The sequence below is a fragment of the Polistes dominula genome, unplaced genomic scaffold (genome assembly GCF_049000335.1).
Source record: "Polistes dominula isolate Pdom_NZ unplaced genomic scaffold, Pdom_raw_medaka contig_21, whole genome shotgun sequence".
NCBI lineage: Eukaryota > Metazoa > Arthropoda > Insecta > Hymenoptera > Vespidae > Polistes > Polistes dominula.
Genome location: NW_028301061.1, coordinates 4,898,442 through 4,918,186, shown reverse-complemented (window position 1 = coordinate 4,918,186; position 19,745 = coordinate 4,898,442). Strand labels below are relative to the sequence as shown.

General features: G+C 33.2%; 3 protein-coding genes across 3 annotated transcripts in view; 2 read left to right on the top strand and 1 right to left on the bottom strand.

The window, feature by feature from the left end:
• LOC107072268 (uncharacterized) overlaps window positions 1-19,745 on the bottom strand; it is a 497,052-nt gene that overhangs the window by 413,301 nt on the left and 64,006 nt on the right. The window lies entirely within an intron of this gene.
• On the top strand, window positions 9,139-12,137 carry LOC149031438 (uncharacterized). Its single transcript, XM_089176062.1, has 2 exons — window positions 9,139-11,751; window positions 12,095-12,137. Exon 1 carries the CDS (start codon window positions 11,225-11,227, stop codon window positions 11,630-11,632), a length of 408 nt encoding a protein of 135 aa, XP_089032188.1. The 5' UTR covers window positions 9,139-11,224; the 3' UTR covers window positions 11,633-11,751; window positions 12,095-12,137.
• On the top strand, window positions 15,309-18,082 carry LOC107073175 (uncharacterized). The gene is made up of 2 exons (XM_089176003.1): window positions 15,309-15,959; window positions 16,353-18,082. The coding sequence occupies exon 2, from the start codon at window positions 16,593-16,595 to the stop codon at window positions 17,646-17,648; it is 1,056 nt and encodes a 351-aa protein (XP_089032129.1). The 5' UTR covers window positions 15,309-15,959; window positions 16,353-16,592; the 3' UTR covers window positions 17,649-18,082.

Sequence of the window (19,745 nt, the reverse complement as noted above, 5' to 3'; positions counted from 1 at the left end):
AAGGTGACGAATTCTTTCGCATTCCTAAGACAAATGACAACCGAATTTTGACATTCCGAGCATGCAGAAATAATCATTATAGCCATTTCATCAGTAGATCTGTGCCGATTGTCGTACGTACTATATCTTATAAAGTGTTTTATAAAATGTGCGGGCGTTGACGGCGTGTTGAACGTGCAGAGCGCCGTACGCAATGTGTTAAGTCTGGGGAACGAGCTGGCCACGATATTGGACCGCCGCGTCCAATCCAACGATTTCGAAATTTTTCATCGAGTTCTCTTCGTGCAATCAATGAATAATGTGCTGGACGGACATCCATCATGTTGATACCACATGGTTTGTCGTGTAAGTAAAAGTAACTCCTCTAGCAGAAGACCCAATGTATCCTTGATAAAATTAGCGTAGATGTTGCCATTCAAATTTCCATTGATAAAATAAGGACCAATAATTTGAGCACCTATGATACCGCACCATACATTCACAGACCATTGTCTCTGGTGTTCAACCTGCCGCAGCCAATGTGGATTTTCCGTTGCCCATAAATGCATGTTATGCAAATTAACATTCCCGTGATTTGTGAATGTTGCCTCATCAGTAAATAAACCGATATTCAAAAATAACTCATTATTTTGGATCTGATCTTTAATCCATCGACAAAACTCAACGCGATTCATGAAATCGTTTTCGTGCAATTCTTGGTGAAGACTAACATGGTACGGATGAAATTTGTGACGGTGCAAAATGCGAAGTACGCTCCTTCTACTAATGCCAGATTCATTTTCAAATTGTCGCGAACTAATGTGAGGATTTTTAGCCACACTTCCGAGCACACCGATTTCCATTTCTTCATTTGTTACTCGTTTCTGGCGTTTACTTTTACGAACACTCAAACTACCGGTTTGCCTAAGTTTATCACAAACATTTTTAAATGTTTGACGCGAAAGCTGGGACCGATGTGGATATCGTTCAGCATACAAGTTTTTCGCCCTTCCAGAATTTTGTTGGCATTCGCCATAAATAAGAAGCATATCGACTTGCTCTTCAAACGGATACATTGTGCCCGATTGACCGGTTTATCGATACTAATATTATCATGTTTATCTTATCCTGCAAACTTATTAAAGTGTCCTTGAAACAATGTTTATTTCTAGTGAAGTAAACCGTAAATATTATCATTTCGAACACCTACTAAACGTATAATTTTATTTACTGCCAAAACTGTAAGTATTATCGCTTTTATGTACTTCCTATGACCTTCAATGACCTTATGTGATAGGTCGTTGAACTCGTTTTAAGCTCCTCTATCATGATACAGAAACAAAAACATACCGATCCATTTGAAAAAATGGAGGTGACCTTCAAATGTCTAAAGTACCTCCACCTGCAAAAAAAATATTATCGCTATCGGATGGCCCCCTTCCTACTGTGCAATTTTATTTCAGCAAATATTTCTGTGAACCTTATAGTTTCGAAGATATCTGTGGTGCTAATAGTTATTGCCCCACCCTGTATAGTGCATAATGAAAAAAAATCATTTAACATTCATAAAAGTAAGTTATTTTATATTATATATTTGTATTTGTTATATCTTGCATTATATTATTTTGTATTATTATACAGAATCTAACTGCATTAGCCATAACTAGTGGCTATAACTAGCCTAACTGCATTTATATAAAAAAAAAATTTTTTAGCCGGTTTTTTGTCAAAAAATCTGTGCGTTTAGGTGTTAAAGATGTATAAATTTCCTTGTAATAAAAACCTGAAAATATGTAAAGACAATTTTTAAGTTCAATTCAATGATTCCAAAAATCAAAATAAGTGATAGCGGTATCTCCTACTAACATTATAAATATAAAAAGAGTTTAATTTATAATAATATCGATTTATTGAAAATCTGATATGAAACCTTTACCTATCCAGTAATACTGTATTGACCAATACATCCGCAAGCTTGAAGATATTTTATTGCTGTTATTTAATCTCAAATTCACAAGCAATATAAATTATAGTAAGTAACTTTTAATGAGGTAAATAAAACCACTTATTAATCTACTCGATTGTTAATACGAATAAGGACGTCTTCGCATAATACAATTCTAAAGCATTGATATGTATATTAATGCAAAACTGATCCCTTCTCTTCCGGCATGTTTTGATATTCCCATGACAGGTTCAGCCACGTCAGCTTGACCTGAAACCAGTTTGCGTTTCCGTATCAACGTCATACCTGCTATCTATACATCTACATTAACGCACGTTTGGTGTATCAAAATAAAATAAAATCAAATCAAAATGTGTACCTTTGAATTATTCATACGTCAAGGATTAAATTTGAACTAAAGTTTTACAATGATTTGAAAAACCTATTTTAAACTATAATTTATTTATTAACAATTTACCTAATCTCTGCTTTGAAGCATTGATTATACGAATACTACTTTAATAAGTAGATGAGATCCTGTAAAATCTAAACACTTTTTCGAGGATGTTGTGACTTATAAATTTAGTTATGTTTTATATAAATATATGTTTATGTATTCCTTTATATTAATATAACTTTTTTAAAAAAAGGTTAAATCATTTTCTTGCTCATTAATTCTTTTTTGAATTTATTATAGCTCGCTAGATCACTGTCGATAGAAAAAAATAAAAGGATACAAAATTAATCAAGAAAGTTCAATCATTTCTTTATAACTTGAAAAAATTCATCCTTGAAAAGATTAACAGAAAAGATTTCTTTTAGATTTCTCTCTTAATATAAATCAGAATAAAATATATTCTTTGTGAAATATCACTTGATATTATAGAATCCTCAAGAGAAGAAACAAATTCTCCTTTTCTCACTCTTGTTCGACGGAATATAATCGTGGTATTATGCTTCTGCTGATCCAGAACATGTATATTCAGATTTATGCAAAAATAGTACAGGCTGTGATGGTAGTAGCAGGGGGCGGCACAGATGGAACCGGAATATTGAACGAGAAATTTTGAACTATGCGATCACGAGCGAACAAAAAAGAAGTTCGATCTAGCTCGATCGATCCGCTTGATCAAAGGATTTGAATTGTTTCGTTCGTTTTATGAACGTAAACGCTTAGAGAGTCCATGGATATTGCGTAAATTTAATCCTTGCAATAAGCCAATGTCAAAGCGTTAACGTAAGCTAGATTAGAATTCTCCTGTATAGTAACGAATGTCAAACCATGAATCAGTATTTTCTAGCTAGTGATGGAATTAAACGGTCAAAGAATGAAAAATTTCGCTTAAATTTTGATAAAAATAATATACAAGACGTTGTGAACAATGATGAATTTTTAATCTTACATTATTTCTAACGACATTTGACTAATATTACTGTGGTTTGGAAAATTATTTTTTTTTTCCAATTGAGAATTTAACCACTTACGGTGGAAAGACGTGCCACGCACGTCAACATGCTTTTGTTACCGGAACGCCAGCGACGTGTTACGCACGTCGTTGGGCGATTGTTACAGAAAGATAAATGTCTTGTAGCGTTACACATTCCAAGTTGTTTTGAAAAGTATCACACCATGCAAGAATATTAATAAATAAATTTAGTATTGATACAGATGTAATTTTATCCTTCTGCCTCTTTATTTTCTCTTCTGGAACCCACCCGCTGAACGCTGCCTGAACGCACCGCGAAGTGATTCCCGCTCGACTGTTCTGGCACGCGCAACCGAGAATTTCCTTGCACAGCAAGTGGTTAATTACAATTTTTTACGGTAAATTTTTCACTTAACTCATTCGAGACCACGACTTATTTCGAACACGGTTCCCAGAAGCCATTATATCTTTTTTTATTATATTGCTAATTTTACAATGAAATTTTTTTTTACTTTAAAGATACTATTTATACAAAAAAAATCGCATTATAAATTCATGGACATTTACTCGCTTCGAATAGGCTCGAAATAATAATCAACTAGTAATTTTTAATGCCATACAATGAATTGACAATATTATAAAATAAAAATAAAAGTTAAGAATTACATTTGATAATACGTATTTGATTCAATTTTAAAGGTAACGACAAGAAATTTGCAAGAATGGTCTCTAGCTGCAGCGAGTCAGTATCAATCTGAAAATTTTATTTTTAAAGCTTCGTCCACATAAATATCAAAATTTAAGAAAAACCACAACGTACGATTGAAAAAAATTACAAGACTTGGAAATACTAAATAATCAAATTAAATTGAACAAAGCTTATCAGCTGCCAAAAAATTTCAGAATTAGACGCGTGTTATCGTACCCCAGTTTAGAAAGAGTTTGGTAATAAACACCAACAAAACCGGATGTCACTACTAATTGGTGTCAGCCAGCGATGGCTGACGCGGCCTACACGCAAAGTATAGTGTCCGCCATCGATGGCGGACTTGCAGCTCAATGTGTTAAATTTTATTTCTTATAAAATTAATGTAAAATACTCTATAAAAAATTAAAAAGAAAAAAAAAGAATTTATTAAGCTTACTCTTAACTCAATAACGAAAAATAGAAAATAAATCAAAACTTAATCATATCTTAATATTAGAAAAGATACAGGTATCGGCGACTTCTGAGACACACACATAGCCGCTATTGTAGATTACAACATTACTACAGCTAAAGGAATATACATCTATGTGAAATTTCAATTGACGTTTTTTCGCAAACGGCTGGGTATTAGCACCAAGTTTTAAGGCACACTTAATTTTTTCATAGACTAGTATAAGAGTGCAAAATTTCAAAAAAATCGGAGAGGGAACGATCGCGGACTCTCTTTGTTAAACAAATAGATCAATGAAAACAGTTATTAATTATAGTTTGAATATGTTCCCTTTCGTCAGAATTTGCAAAATAATTATGTCAATGAGCGTTATAAACAATCGATTAACATACAGAGTGAACATTTCCAGAAAATTGAACATTTTCGTTATTTATCGAATCCTGTGGGAATGTAATTTCGTTTAATCCTTTCTGTTTTCAACAATAGATAAAATCATTTATCATCGTACACTTCTTGTATTCCACAAATTTAGTTACTCGTTAATATTAGGCATTGATTTGTTACACCGCGTGTACGTTGCTTTCTTTCCTATTATTACGTTCGATGGTAAAATATTTAGTCAATTTAAGATCACAAGCTGTGAAGCCTTTATAAAGGTAATGACTCAAAGAAATTTGATTACAATGATTAATGATGAGGCAGGATAAATAATAAAAATGATAAAAAGAAAGTTAATTCGAGTAAGATGATTCTGAGTGTAAGTACCCAAAAAAAACTGATTAAAATAATAAGATGGCTTTTACAAATTATCTTAATTAAAGTTCGTATTGATGGTAAATAAATAATAGACGTTAAATGTCTACAGATTTAAGAGAACTTTAATTGAGCTAATTACTTACTAATTCAACTTTACTTTTATTTAATAATTGATTTTCAGTTCTTAAGATTTGAAGTTTGGACTTGATAGTTAGTACTGGTTTAATGCGATATTAAACGCAAACTTATTAAACAAAACAAATACACGAATCGACAAAAAAATGACAATTGTAAATATTAACTTGCAAATTAGTAAATGAATCAAACAAGAGAATATATCCGTCGATTTTCAAGATTATTTCTTTCTGACTGATTCCAACGGTTACTTTCTAATGGATTTACTATTTCACGTAGCAAATGTTTTCTCGGATGACAGAGGATTTTTTCACTGATTTGAGTAAGGCTAATTGATTTATAAATTTTTTGAAGTATTTGTATTTCCGGATGTTAGGTCTGAATGATAACGTAAAATTTTGAAAGAATTATTTTAAAGGAATTTATTTTTTAATAAACGAAGTATAAGTGCCTTCCAGATATAAATATTTAATTCTTAAATAATGAAAATAAAGTTTCATGTTGGCTTAAATGCAGTATGTAACAAAATTTTGTAGAAAGCATGAGTGTTAAAGTTTACAGGTATAAGTGAGTTCAGTATATGAAACAAATATATACATTTAGATATACAGATGATACATGTAAAAAAATATACATAATGTAAGAAAATAAATGAGAAATATTACGAGATTGCTTTAACACATCAGAACAAGAACAAAAAGTTCACATGAACATATGTCCTCTATTTGACCTTGTTTCGAAGTTATATCAAATTGAAGTTTGGATTAACTGAATGCACTCATATTTACAAGAGTTGTTTAAAATGACTTCCGTATATCTGCATACAAGTTTGCAATAGTATTGCAAGCCATTTTGTTTTACTCTCTCCATATTTCCAACCATTACTCGGATATGCTGGAAGTTTTTGGTTCAATCCTTTCACAAAATATTCCTGCACTGTCATTGATTTTTCTTTTAACACGTTCCGTACTAAGCCCTTTTTAACTGACTTGTCATTCAGGCCATTTAATTTTGCATTACAAAAGTCAACTGTAACATGTAATTAATAATTATAGTAAATATAACAATTAAACAAACTTGTGCTTTGTTTTATACTGCATTTTGTATAATGCATCAATATTTTAATATAAATATTATTTTACAGAATTAAATTTATTATGAACATATATTTTCAGCGCATTAATCACTTTGCGCTACAAAGACGTGCCACGCACGTCGAAATGCTTTTGTTTCAAAACTGCGAGCGACGTGTACACCAAGTCGACAGGTGTAGTGAATTTTTGTAAAATGAAAAATAATAGTAGACTCAGTGATATTGTTTCAAAAAAGTGCAATATTACAATATTTTATATTGTAATATTGCACTTTGTATTTATATTTATTTTGTACTTATATTTTATATTGCGCACGGCACTGCAACCGTGAAATTAAATCGTAGGGCAAGTGGTTAAATAAATATGTCTAATGATTAGTGTACCACCAGAGGTACACGTGGCCTAAAGAACAAGTTTAACGTTTAGGGGAGAAAGGGGTCAATTGAACCATGGGGCAATTGAACCACTCGACTTAAAAAATCGAAAAAATTGAAAAAATGCTTCATCCTCTTAGAATTAGATTCTAATACGTTAACCGTTTGCGTACCAGAGGGTTTTGAAAAAACACGATCGACAAACGCCAAGGAGCGCGATCGCGCTCCTTCTATTATGTGTCGAAAAAAGCCGAAGAGCGCGATAGCGCTTGTCACAATGCGGTAAATAATCGGGCCACGCTTCTCGTGTTTGTTTTTTCTATTTCTATACCATCATTCTTTATGCAAGCGGCAGAAAGAACGGAGTGTTATAAAAGAGTAGTGTTATAAAAGTGCGATCATCATAACCGTGTCTTTGTAGAAATTATTAGACGAAATAAAGCAGAAGGTAAGTGTGGTGTTAGCTGAGGTTCATTGAGTAATTTTTAAAATTAATTTATTTTAACCCTAAGGAGCTATAATGAGCCGGAAAACTAAAATTACAAGCATACACGAAAATCCAAGTTACCCATGTGACACCGATGATTCTGACATCATTCCTGTTAGGAAGAGCAAGAAACGTATATTCAGTAGCTCGGAGAGTGATAACGATTTTTCGACACACGATAATTCATCTGCAGAGGACTTGCTCAGAAAACCCGAAGAAAATATCGACAATTTTGAAGCTGAATGCAATTTTCCTGATTGGAGCAAACCGATTCATTATTTTGACCTCTTTTTTGATTCAGAACTATTGTCACTAATGGTTATCGAGACTAATAATTACGCGGAATATTCGAGGAGTCTTTTTGAACCATCAGATTTGTCTAAACTACCGAAATGGACACCAGTTACTGAATTGGAGTTGAAAGCATTCATAGCAATGATTCTAGAAATGGGCATCACAAGAAGACCCAGTATAACTTCATATTGGAGCAAAAATTCACGGCAGATACCATGGTTCAAGAAAATGTTTTCAAGAAATAGGTTTCAAGAAATTTTAAAGTATTTTCATTTGGTAGATAGTTCTTTGTGTTTTTCACCTAGTCATCCTAATTACGATCCCTGTGTGAGATTTGAACCCCTTGTTAAACACGCTAACAGAGTTTTTAAATTATATTATACGCCTCACAAGGAATTATCAATCGACGAATTCTTAGTTGGGACGTTATGTCATTCGAGTATAACTCAATATTTGCCAAACAAAAAACATCATCGCTGGGGCATAAAATTTTGGATGTTATGCGATGCCATTTCGAAATATTGTTTAACATTTTATTGTTACAAGGGCGCAAAATCAAGAAATAATAGTGACAATAATACGTTTGGACTAGAATATAATGTCGTGATTAATTTATTAAATGAAAGTAATTGTCTACATCAAGGATATCACGTTTTTGTTGACAACTTTTTTAGTAGTATTGAATTAGCAAGATATTTATATTCCAACAATACTTATTTAACCGGAACTATCAGACGAAATAAAAAATGTATTCCCGATCATTTAAAAACAGTTAATGTAAATGAACCGAAATATTTCAAAGATAATAATGTGCTCCTTTGTGCGTATCGTGAAAAGAAAAGCGTAAAGAAACCAGTAATACTGATTTCAACTAAATGTGAAGAAAAAAATTTGACGATAACAAAGAAAAAACACGGTAGAGAATGGCATTCAACAAAACCTGCTATCATTCACTCGTATAATACCTTCATGGGGGGTGTAGACGAATCTGATAAAATGTTATACGCATATCTTGATGAACGTAGAACTGTAAAATATTGGAAAAAAGTTGCTTTTAATATCATGAATCGCATGGTTTTGAATGCTTATATTATTTATAAAAAAAATGCGAATAATAGAGCAATGACCCGGTTAGATTTTATTTCGCGAATTATTTTTGATATTGGGCGTGAATGGATGAAAGAGAAGAGGGTACGAGTTTTTCAACGTGATTTTTTAGACGAAAATAGGCCACGTTTAGTGAAGTTGCCACAACGCAACTTACGGAATTGCGTAGTGTGTAGCACTAAAAATAAGAGAAAAAGATCGCATCTGATTTGTGTACAATGTGAAAAGGGAGTTCATCCAACCTGTTATCATAAACATCAATGTTTTACATAGTAAAAGTTATTTCCAATAAAATATTATTTGTTTTTCAATTTTTTCATATTTTTAATTTATAACATATTTTACAAAAAATATACTATGTACATATATATATATATATATATATATATATATATATATATACTATTAATTTAGAATAGGTAACAACCAAAGACAAATTGGTTACTGGCAGCGATGCGACGCGCGACGTATTTTAAGCGTCTGAAAAACTGAGCGCGTTTCTACAAATATCGGGTGGACCGTCAATTGTCGGTTTCGGCCAAATGCCCTGGCTTTTCTCGACACAAAATCTGAAGAACGCGAAAGTGGCTCGTGGTACGCAAACGGTTAAACTCTGATATGATCAAAATTAAAAATCATTGCGATGAATAAATTTTGAAAAATTGAGATTTTTATATTTTTAAGTTGTTAAGTTACGGAGCGAAGATATGGGGGTAGAAGGAGAGGAAAGAGATCGAGGAGGTACAGAAAAGGTATTTGAGGTGGACATTGGGAGTAGACTGGAGGACACCAGGGTACATGGTAAGAGAAGAAGGAAAAAGAGATAAATTGGGAACAAGAGCAGGGAAGAGAGCGTGGAAGTATGAGGAGAAGTTAAAGAGAGGAGAAGGAAGTGAGTTGGCGAGAGAGTGCTGGAAGGAGGCGCGGAAGAGAAAAAAGAGAGAAGAAGTGGAGATGTCAAAATGGGAAGAAGAGAGGAAATGGTTTAGGAAGAGGATAGTGCAGGACAGGGAGGGAAGTTGTAGAAAGTTGGGAAGAGATTGAGAAGGAGGAAAGAAGGCGGCAGGAGGAAGAAAGGTGGGAGAGAATACAAAGCTCCAGATATAATAAATGGTACAAGCTAGTGGTAGCGAAAGGGTTACCAAAATATTTGGAAGGATCAGTGTCTGAACTGTCGTGCGGCAGAGTGAGAGCCGCAGTGGTTCAAAACTTGCGGAATGGTTTCCACATCCCCGCATAGCCGGCAACGCTTGTAACCGTCCCCCCAGCGTCTCGCCCCATTAAGGGGGAGAACGCCAAGGCGGGCTCGGTACACAAAGCACCAATCGGCGAAGCGGGTTTTTCTACCACTACGCATGAAATAATTTGCTATCCTGGACCGTGAGGTGACCTCAAACACCTTGCCCTGATCGGGTTTGGCAAGCAAACGCCCACGGTACCAGGATATCACCGCCGCCCTCAACCTACCCACGACCTTCTCTCTACTCGCGGGAGTCATTCTAACAGGGTGGCCACTGCCACCCCGACACACCAGGGAGAGTTCCTGGCTCTCCCCACACCACTCCCACCGGATTTCAAAAGTGTTGGCTCCTCTTTTGGTGGCATTCCGGGTCCTCGACCACAATGAGGAAGTGTCCGCCGAAGGTCCTGAGAGGTCTCCCTCGACGCTCTAGGACAGGTATTGGGCAAGGTCATCCCCGCGTGGATCGCGTTTTATTCGGAAGGTTACCGTCTCCCTCAGTGAGCTCCACGCTAAAATCCTGACGCCGCGATCCTTAGATGTTAAAAGCTTCAAAGCATGGCAAATTGTCAGGATGTCAAGAGGACGGGAGAGGAGTAGAAGAGAAGATAAAAGAGATTTTGGACGAGAGTGGAATAGGGGAAGAATGGATGAAGAGGGTTGAGAGTATAAGAGAGGGGAAGGAGGGACAAGTTGGGAGTGAGGGAGGTAGAAGCGGGAATGTGGGACGAGTGGAGGGGGAAGGGAGAAAGGGAGAAGTGAGGGAGAGAGTATATTGACAGCTAACAAAAACAGATAATAATGGCAAATAAAAAAATATGAATTTAAAAAAAATTTTTTTAAGTAATTTAGTTGCTATGTTACATATCAATAAATTCCATGTAAAATTTTTGTGAAAGAAAAAAAATACAGAGGACGTATATTCACGCCTTTCGAGTATATTGATGGATTTGTGAGAGCGAATTTATACGCCTTTCGAATATATTGATGGATTTGTGAGAGCGTATATATACGCCTTTAGCAATCAAAGGGTTAATCTACTTCTTTGTACGACGCTTTCGCTATCGATATTCAGCTATTTATTTTACATTGTTTGTCTTATGCTTGATTATACCCGATACTCTCTGGCCCACCCATGCTTCAGTGTTCTCACTCACATTCTCACACCCCACATAAATATGTGAAAAAAAGTAAGATAGAGTTCAACCGATGCTCGACCACAACATATGTATTGTCCGGTCGGAGCGGACAGCAGGTGCAAATACCTCAAGACTGAAGCTATCAAAACTTTAAATAATTTTAAACATCCGCCTGCTTTTTCTAAAGACGTTCAAGAGGTTTTAAAACCCATCTACGAGGACTTGACAAAAGAAGAATTGCTGCAAAGATGTCTCGGCGGCAATACTCAGAACAACAACGAAAGTTACAACTGCTGCGTCTGGAGTAATGCGCCAAAACATTGTTTCAATGGAAAAGTTAAAGTTGAAATTGCAACATACATTGCATCTTGCATATTTAATGAAGGATATAAACCTGTATTGAAAATAATAAGTGTCATGGGGATGAAAATTGGTAAGAACGCGAATTGTTTTGCCAGCGTGCGCGATATCCACCGTGTCCACTTAGCTGAATAACAATCTTTGGAGGCTTTTAAGGAGATGAGAATTCAATGTAGAAACGATAAGTCACAAGAAATGGAGCTAATAGAAGATGTGGAAGGAATAATGTACGGCCCAGGCATTGCTGATTAAGCGTAAATCACATTTTTTTACGTTTTTTTACGAACAAAAACTTTGAATACGTTTTTCTTGAAACAACGTTTTTAAACCGCTTGTTGAAAAAATCTCAGATACTATTCCGATCCTTATTAAATTTTAACCACATATACTTTAGACCTATCGCTATATCCCGTACCTCGATTATTGCAAAATTCTAATTTTTACTGTATTTTTTTGGCAAAAAATCGCGAAAAAAACATTTTGTTTCCCTTTTTTTTGTCCGCCATTTTGTTATTTTTGCATAAAAATTAATAATTTAGGTACGGGATATAGCCACTGGTATAACAAACATAAAACCATTGTATTTTTTGGTTTCAGATGGACCGATCTTCAGATTTTTTCAACAGCGCACATCCACGTACTTTTTAAAGAATCCAGTTTGAGTGCAATTTTTCTACTTTAAAAGTGCTTGAATCAATTAAAAAAATTTTATTTTATACTTAATGAGTATATTTAACAACCCAAACAAGTTTTACATCAATAAAAATAATAATGTTCTCAAAAAAAATTCATAAAAATAGCGTTTTTTTAGGTGTTTAAAGTAGAATAAGTCCCTACAGTTTCAGAAGTAGTTTACACACAGTTAAAATTTCACAGAAAAATTAAAAAATCAAAATTTCCTTTCGTTCATTCCCTGCGCCAACATCTCTACTAAAGGATAACACTCGGTTTTGTTGTTTCTGATGAACCAATTTTTGCCAGTGAGGGCAACCGAAAATCACCTTTTTTTGGACTCATAGAAAAGTTGCTACAGACAACAAAATTTACAATATTTTTACACACAAAAAATTAAGAGTGTAGTTCAGATATATAACTTACATATATCAAAAATTTGTATTGATATTAATAAAACTGACTGTAAAAAAAATTCACAAAAAAACCGCTTTTTTTACACTCGAAGGTGACGTGTCCCCTTAATATAAATACAAGCTTTTTCCATAATTAGAATCCGTGTACCTTATGATTTTTTCCACACCTAAATTTAACCAAGCCACTAATTAATTCGCTACCCTTGTTTAGTTTAATTGATCTAAAACCGTATTAATGCATAGAAAAACTTAGGGATATTAAACTGTTAGGGGTTACTTTCAATGAACCAATAATAAACGATTATATATTTTGACTTACCACAACTTTTTATTTGAACCCTTAGCGAACGAATGCAGCCATACAGGCATGACTTGATATTTCAGGAGATCTTTTAGGTTAAGTTTATCTTCAGCTATCACATAACTAAAGCTAAAATGCCATTTTACGGACACGATAAAACCAAACCGAAAAAGATATTTCCTCAAAGAAAGAAAAACCCGAAATTTACTATTAACAATAGAATCTAAAAAAAAAAAAAAAACGTAACACATTAGTTCTGGCATGGAAAGATAAGAAGATAATCAACTTGCTGAATACTTGGGATACAGCAAAAGTTAACTAAATATCGGAAAAAGTACATACACAATACATTTTAAAAACGTTTTCATCTTTTCTTAGAAGAGCATTATCGAATATTCGAACTCGTTACATAAATTTTAACTCCGCTGAGATTTCATTCATTTGCACGCAACTAAACTATAATATTAGTTAGAATTTACATTTATTTATTAAATGCTTTAAAAAAACGAAACTACTTGATTCAACCATATTACTTAACTTTAAAGCACTGTAAAAAATATTTAAAATATTTACCTTACATGGTAAAAACGTATTTTTTTTTATTTCATTACCGATTGAACAGATGACCTATCCACCTACGGGAAAGCCTGCTGCACGCAAGGTTTTCTTTCATCATTTTATTAAAAAACGAAACAGAATAAATTCAAATCAAAAACAAAGCTAAACCTTAGAAAATGAAGTAATTGATTCTCACACGTGAGAGAGCCATATCAGATTAATATTTGCAATATAGCTAGCACTTTAGAATAGGATGAATGCACTCACACAAGAACCAGTATTTTACTAAATAACTGTAAATAGATTATAGTTCCGATCAACAGAACACAATGAAAACTCAAAATCGTTCTCGCTGATCAATTTACTAAACTTAAACTATTCATAATTTATTAAAAGTCTACTACAAACGATTAACTAATTCAGTCTATTTTAAGTTTTTCTGAAAGTTTGATATGAATAATTACTTTCTATTTACAATTCTTTTCGAAGACCAATTTTTTTGAATCCTGTAATTGTATTCATTCCTTTAAGTAGTCTGAACGTTTCATTAATAATTTTACTTTACAAACCTAATGATTTATAAGGATAGTTATATTTAACTTATTTATCTTAGGTTCGATTGAATTGTAAAAGGGGAGGGTCTTTGATTTTTGAGATTGGATTACTTGAAATTTTTTTTATACAGCTAATATGTCGTAATTGATATTATTATCCGAATATTTTATACTTGTTTTAATTTATAGATCCTATTTTTGTATTTCGCGACACGTTATCTCGACAAGCACTTTTTCATCATATTTCCTTCTTACTATTCCTGAAGTGCTTAATTCCAAAATTTACGCACCCAATTTCAAAGTATCGTATATTCACTTAAATCTTATAAATATCTTATAAATAACTAGAAGTAGGTCACTATAAATTTATAGGTTAACGACTTTAGGGCCGCCTACAGTAAGTAAAACATTGTGTAGGCAGTATAACCAGAACAAACTTAACATTTCCAATCCTCAGAAGCAAATAAAACTTTACTTACTCTCTTGATCTGAAGCATGACTAAGTGTATAGAAGAATTCGACGACTTCCTGTACATAATCTTAATAAATAATTTATCTGATATTTAATTCATAGATTATATAAAATACATGAAAAGATAATACCTAAAATTTTAAAGGAAGAAAACTTTGTTACGATTTATATTCGGTTTAAAATAAATATTAATTGAAATAATGTAATTTGAAAAATAATAACGAAAAAAGAATAAACTTATAAAAATGAGAAATGTGAAAAGAACAAATAGAATAATTGATATTTTAAATAATAACAATTAATAATAAGATATGCTGTTTCGTAGTGGACAAATTAAACTAAAGCTACCGGATACGACACTTGTGAAGATGTAGTATTTATACACATTTGCACACATCCAAAAGCAGTGAATTATTTTCGGTCTCTGCTAGTCTCCTTTAACGTTACTTGGAATTTCAGCATTATTTCACACAGAAATAGCGGAAATAGGAAACGGAGAAAGGGAGAGGGAGAAAAGGTGAGAATATTCTCTCTCCATTAGTTATACCTACTAAATTTGTTTGCTAGTATACAATGCTATACACTAAATGCTTGCATCCCATAACTACAGAACGTAATTCACACATAAGAGAAAAAAGAGAGTACTACCAGCACTCGATACAGAAGTATAATTTATACAGTGGTTATTTATTATTTATTAATTTTTATAACGGATTATTTATCGCGCCTTATAAAAAAAAATATAAAACCAGAAAAAAATGTATTGGTCGACTAACGAAATATTTTGTATTTCTGTTTTTTTTCAAAATTGATGAGTCTATGAGGATATCAAAAAGTAAAAAGAAATTTACATTTTTTGTAATAATGAAACATTTGACTGAAATACTCATCCTAACCCTAAACTTTATAAAATTTGGCTTATCTATGTAATAAAACATAATAAATGTTCTAGTTTATATATACCAGAACGAGATATAACGATTGATGAAAGTCTAATGCTTTATAAAAGTCGATTAGGTTGCGTCCAGTATGTACCACTAAAGAGATCGAGGTTTGGAATAAAATTATTTTTGTTGTGGAAATCCTTAAGTAGTTATCTGTTTTCATTTATTATATACACAGAAAAAAGCACAGTAATAACTGTCAAATATAAAGATCTGCCGGTTACTTCCTAAATTTTTATGTCGTTGCTAGATCCACTTTTAGACCAAAGCTGACTAACCTCTGATAATTATTACACATCACCATAACTAGCAAATTTTTAAGTAGGGGAGAGTAGGGTAATGGGAGTCAGTGGGTAATGGGAGTCACCCTCGCATCTACGAATCAGTACGTGCGAGTGACGTGTAAGCGGCGTCCTTACCCTACTGTTTGTCTGCCAGCGCTTCCTGGAACGGCTCGCGTCAGTTAGCGCCCGCGCTATTGAGATAGGCCCGTTTTTTGTTTTTGTGCTCTGTTGATATAATTTTACATCAATACAAATTAGAAGGTAAGTGTCGACTATCTTGCAGTATACGATTAAGACTTTTACACGATCCTAGTTAGACGTTCGAAATTGTGATGTGCAGTTCAGATTATGTCAGTGTTTTAAAGATTTTTTTTATTTTATTCTTTTTCTCATTAGTGTAATTGTGGGAAATGAGAGTCAGGTGACTCCCATTACCCGCAAGTATAGGTTATTTTACCAATAATTGTTTTGTTATTCACATACTTTTTCTTAAAATTAAATGATAAAAAATCAATAAACGTACCTACTATTCACAGTTCACGAAAAAAAATCGCTCTAGCTACACGTTTTCTCATAATAATTCTTTAAGGTTATATTTACTACATTATTACATAACTCGGCATACTTCATTTCGTTTACAATTGCTACATCTAGATACCGAAAGTACGAGTCAGGACAACCGAAAAGGCTTCCTGGTCTTCTGATAGCTTAGAAAAAGCTATAAAACTTGTTGAAGGAGGTTCTTCTATAAGAAATGCTGCTAAGGTAGTGGGGATCCCTTTTTCAAGCCTTCAAAAGAGGATAAAAAAAGGTTCTACCTTAGAACCACATCTAGGAGGATTCACTGTCTTTAGTGCTGAGACAGAAGCCGAGCTAGCAAACTTGGTGAAGAATATGGCAAATATTTTTTATGGTTGCACTGCTAATCAAATTAGAAAAGTAGCATTTGAATATGCTGAAAAATTGAATTTAAAGCACAATTTTAATCAGTCTTTAAAAATGGCTGGACGCGATTGGTTGCATGCATTTATGACTAGACATAACATTTCTATTAGGAAACCGGAGGCGACCAGCATAAACAGAATAAGAGCTTTTAATAAAACCGAAATAAGTCTATTCTTTGAGCTACTTGGCCAGCTGATAGAAAAGCATAGATTTGTTTCAAAAAATATTTATAATTGCGACGAAACAGGTATTTTAACAGTTCAAACACCTGGAAAAATTCTTGCTACCAAAGGACAGAAGAAAGTAGGATCTATAACCAGTTGGGAGAAAGGAAAAAACATCACTTTGTTGTGTGCTATAAGCGCTGCAGGCGGTTACATTTCACCGATGTTTATTTTCCCTAGGAAAAGGTTGACTTCTCTGCTCGAGAAGGATGGTCCAACAGGAGCGCTTTACAAATGCTCAGAAAACGGTTGGATTAATGAGCATCTCTTTCTTGAATGGTTGCGGCACTTTAAACAGCACACTAAGCCGTCGGCAGATGAACCCATTCTTTTAATACTAGACAACCATGCTAGTCACATTTCTCTTTCCGTCTACGAATATTGCAAGTCCAATCACATCCATATGTTGTCTCTGCCACCACACACGTCACATAGAATGCAACCCCTGGATGTTTCTTTTTTTGGTCCGCTCAAAATGGCATATAAAAAAGAATGTGACTTATTTTTGAAAAGCAGTCTTGCAGAAAAGATAACCCCCTATGACGTAGCATCCTTGGTGAGGAAAGCATTTAATAATGTTGCGTCTATTATTAAAGGAGAATCGGGGTTTAGAGCTAGTGGAATAGTTCCACTAAATCCGGAAGTATTCACAGAAGAAGATTTCACCGCTGCAGAAATTCTCCAATCTGAGACTATTTCAATCCAAGACTGCAATGAATCTCTCGCAGCACGATTCCCAGCACATCAAAAGAAGTTCACTCACCAGTTCCGAGCACTATAAAAAAAATTTGTCCTAATTTGCATGATATAATTAAGTTGCCAGAGAAAACATCTATTATAATTTCAAGAAAGGGTCGAAAGAAGCAACACGCAACAATTATCACTTCAATTATTTTAAATTGAATTTTTAAAAAAACAAGTACATAATAAAAAAATTATAATAAAATATGCCTTACAAGAAAAAAGAAAAGGCAACGATTTTTCAACAAATAGCAGTGAACCTAACCCATGACGAAGGCTTTCGTATGGTGGATTTAAAATTTTTAAGCAAAAAAGTAAAATAAGTAAAATGTTTTTAAGTACTTTGCCTTGATAATATTGTACACGAACATTTAGGGCTGAATTCAATCTTAAAAGTTAAATGCACTAAATGTGATACAATATCACTAGTTCCAACGGAAAAAACTCATCATACAGCTGATAATAAATCTAATCATTCAGACATTAATACAGACGTAGTTCTTGCTAAGTTACATAAATATTTATTTTTTAATAATATTGAAAAAAATTGATAACTTGAATTTACTTAAAAACAATAATAGTTGAATGTATATGTAAAAGTTCTAATACTAATATAAATATATTTATTACAGGCGGTGTACACGCTGGCTATGGCTGCTCCGGATTAAACAAAATATTGGCATATGCCATTTATTAAGGAAAATGGCGTCTCAAGCAATAAAATACCAAGATTTAATTAATAAATATGACAATGGTGGAATAAAAGAATTAATTAAATATTGTAAAGAGCCAGGAAATGATAATAAACCGAATATTACCGAAGATAAACGAGTTTTAGATAAGCTATGTTCATTTTTCACACAAAAAGTGTGATATATATTCTGATAAATATATATGTTTTTATGAAATCAAAGAAAAGTTTATGAATATAAAATATTGCAATAATTAAAAATTTATTATCATAAAAATTTGGTTTTAAAATATTTTGTCATGTTGTATCTTTCAATATATTTTATGCATTAAATTTTATAATTGATACTAAATAAAAGAATTACGCTATCAAATTTATTCTTTCAAGTTAATAATTATCAATTATTGTTATTAAATAAAAGTTGAGAGTGGTTCTCAGCGATCCCATTCGTACGATAATTATCGTACGCGTACAATAATTTGAGGTCCTGTACAATCTAAAAATCGTGGCATACGATCCATTTGGAATTTCGAAAACTTGATGACCTTTTCTTTTTTTTTAGTCAAAAAATTTTTCAAAGGTGCACCCCCACCCAAATCCTCACTCCCATCAACACTCCCACCATCACTACCACCACCACCACCACGATGTCCCGGCGAACGATCGTTTTTATCGTTTTCATGATAGGGTTTGGGAACTTGATGAGTAAAAAAAAAAAAAGAAAAAAAAAGTCTTCAAAATTTTTTTTTCTCGACTTGAAGAGCTTCCCCTGCAGCTATCGAACCGCCGATTGGACTAAACGATTACTGAACTTTTTCTACCTAAAAAAAATAAAAGGTCATCAACTTTAAAAAGTTGGAACTTGGACACTTTTTCCGACTTTTTCAAAATTTTGTCCGAGATTTGTCGGATGTCAAATTTTCCCGGGGCGTACGATAATTTTCTGCCGCGTACGATAATTTTGCGCCCCTGTGTCGAACAAACGAACTAAAGTCTCTGGGATCACTGGTGGTTCTCCTTAAAAATATTAAATTGATTTAAAAATTTGCGGTGTTTCTATTTGCTCCAACATTTTACTTGTGACAACGTTGCCACATCGTTTCCATGCCACTAGTCATCATATCCCCTTCACAGAAAATAATCGCTAAAACGAGTTATTTATTTTAATTTTTTATCGAAACTACGTGGTAAATAATTCCTAATTTTTTTTTATATTACCTACATAAAGTATTCTAAGTAATAATAGTTTTTCATAGAGATGGTGAAGGTAATTCATTGATAAATAAAATTTAATTGATCAGATTCCCACGCTTCCCCAATGCTACATGTACAATATATCATTTTTAATTACAAGTATCTCAGGTCTAATTTGATGAGACATCTTCAAATTTTAACAGCATGTGTATTAAAAATTTAAGAGCATATATTCTGAGTATTAAGAAATTC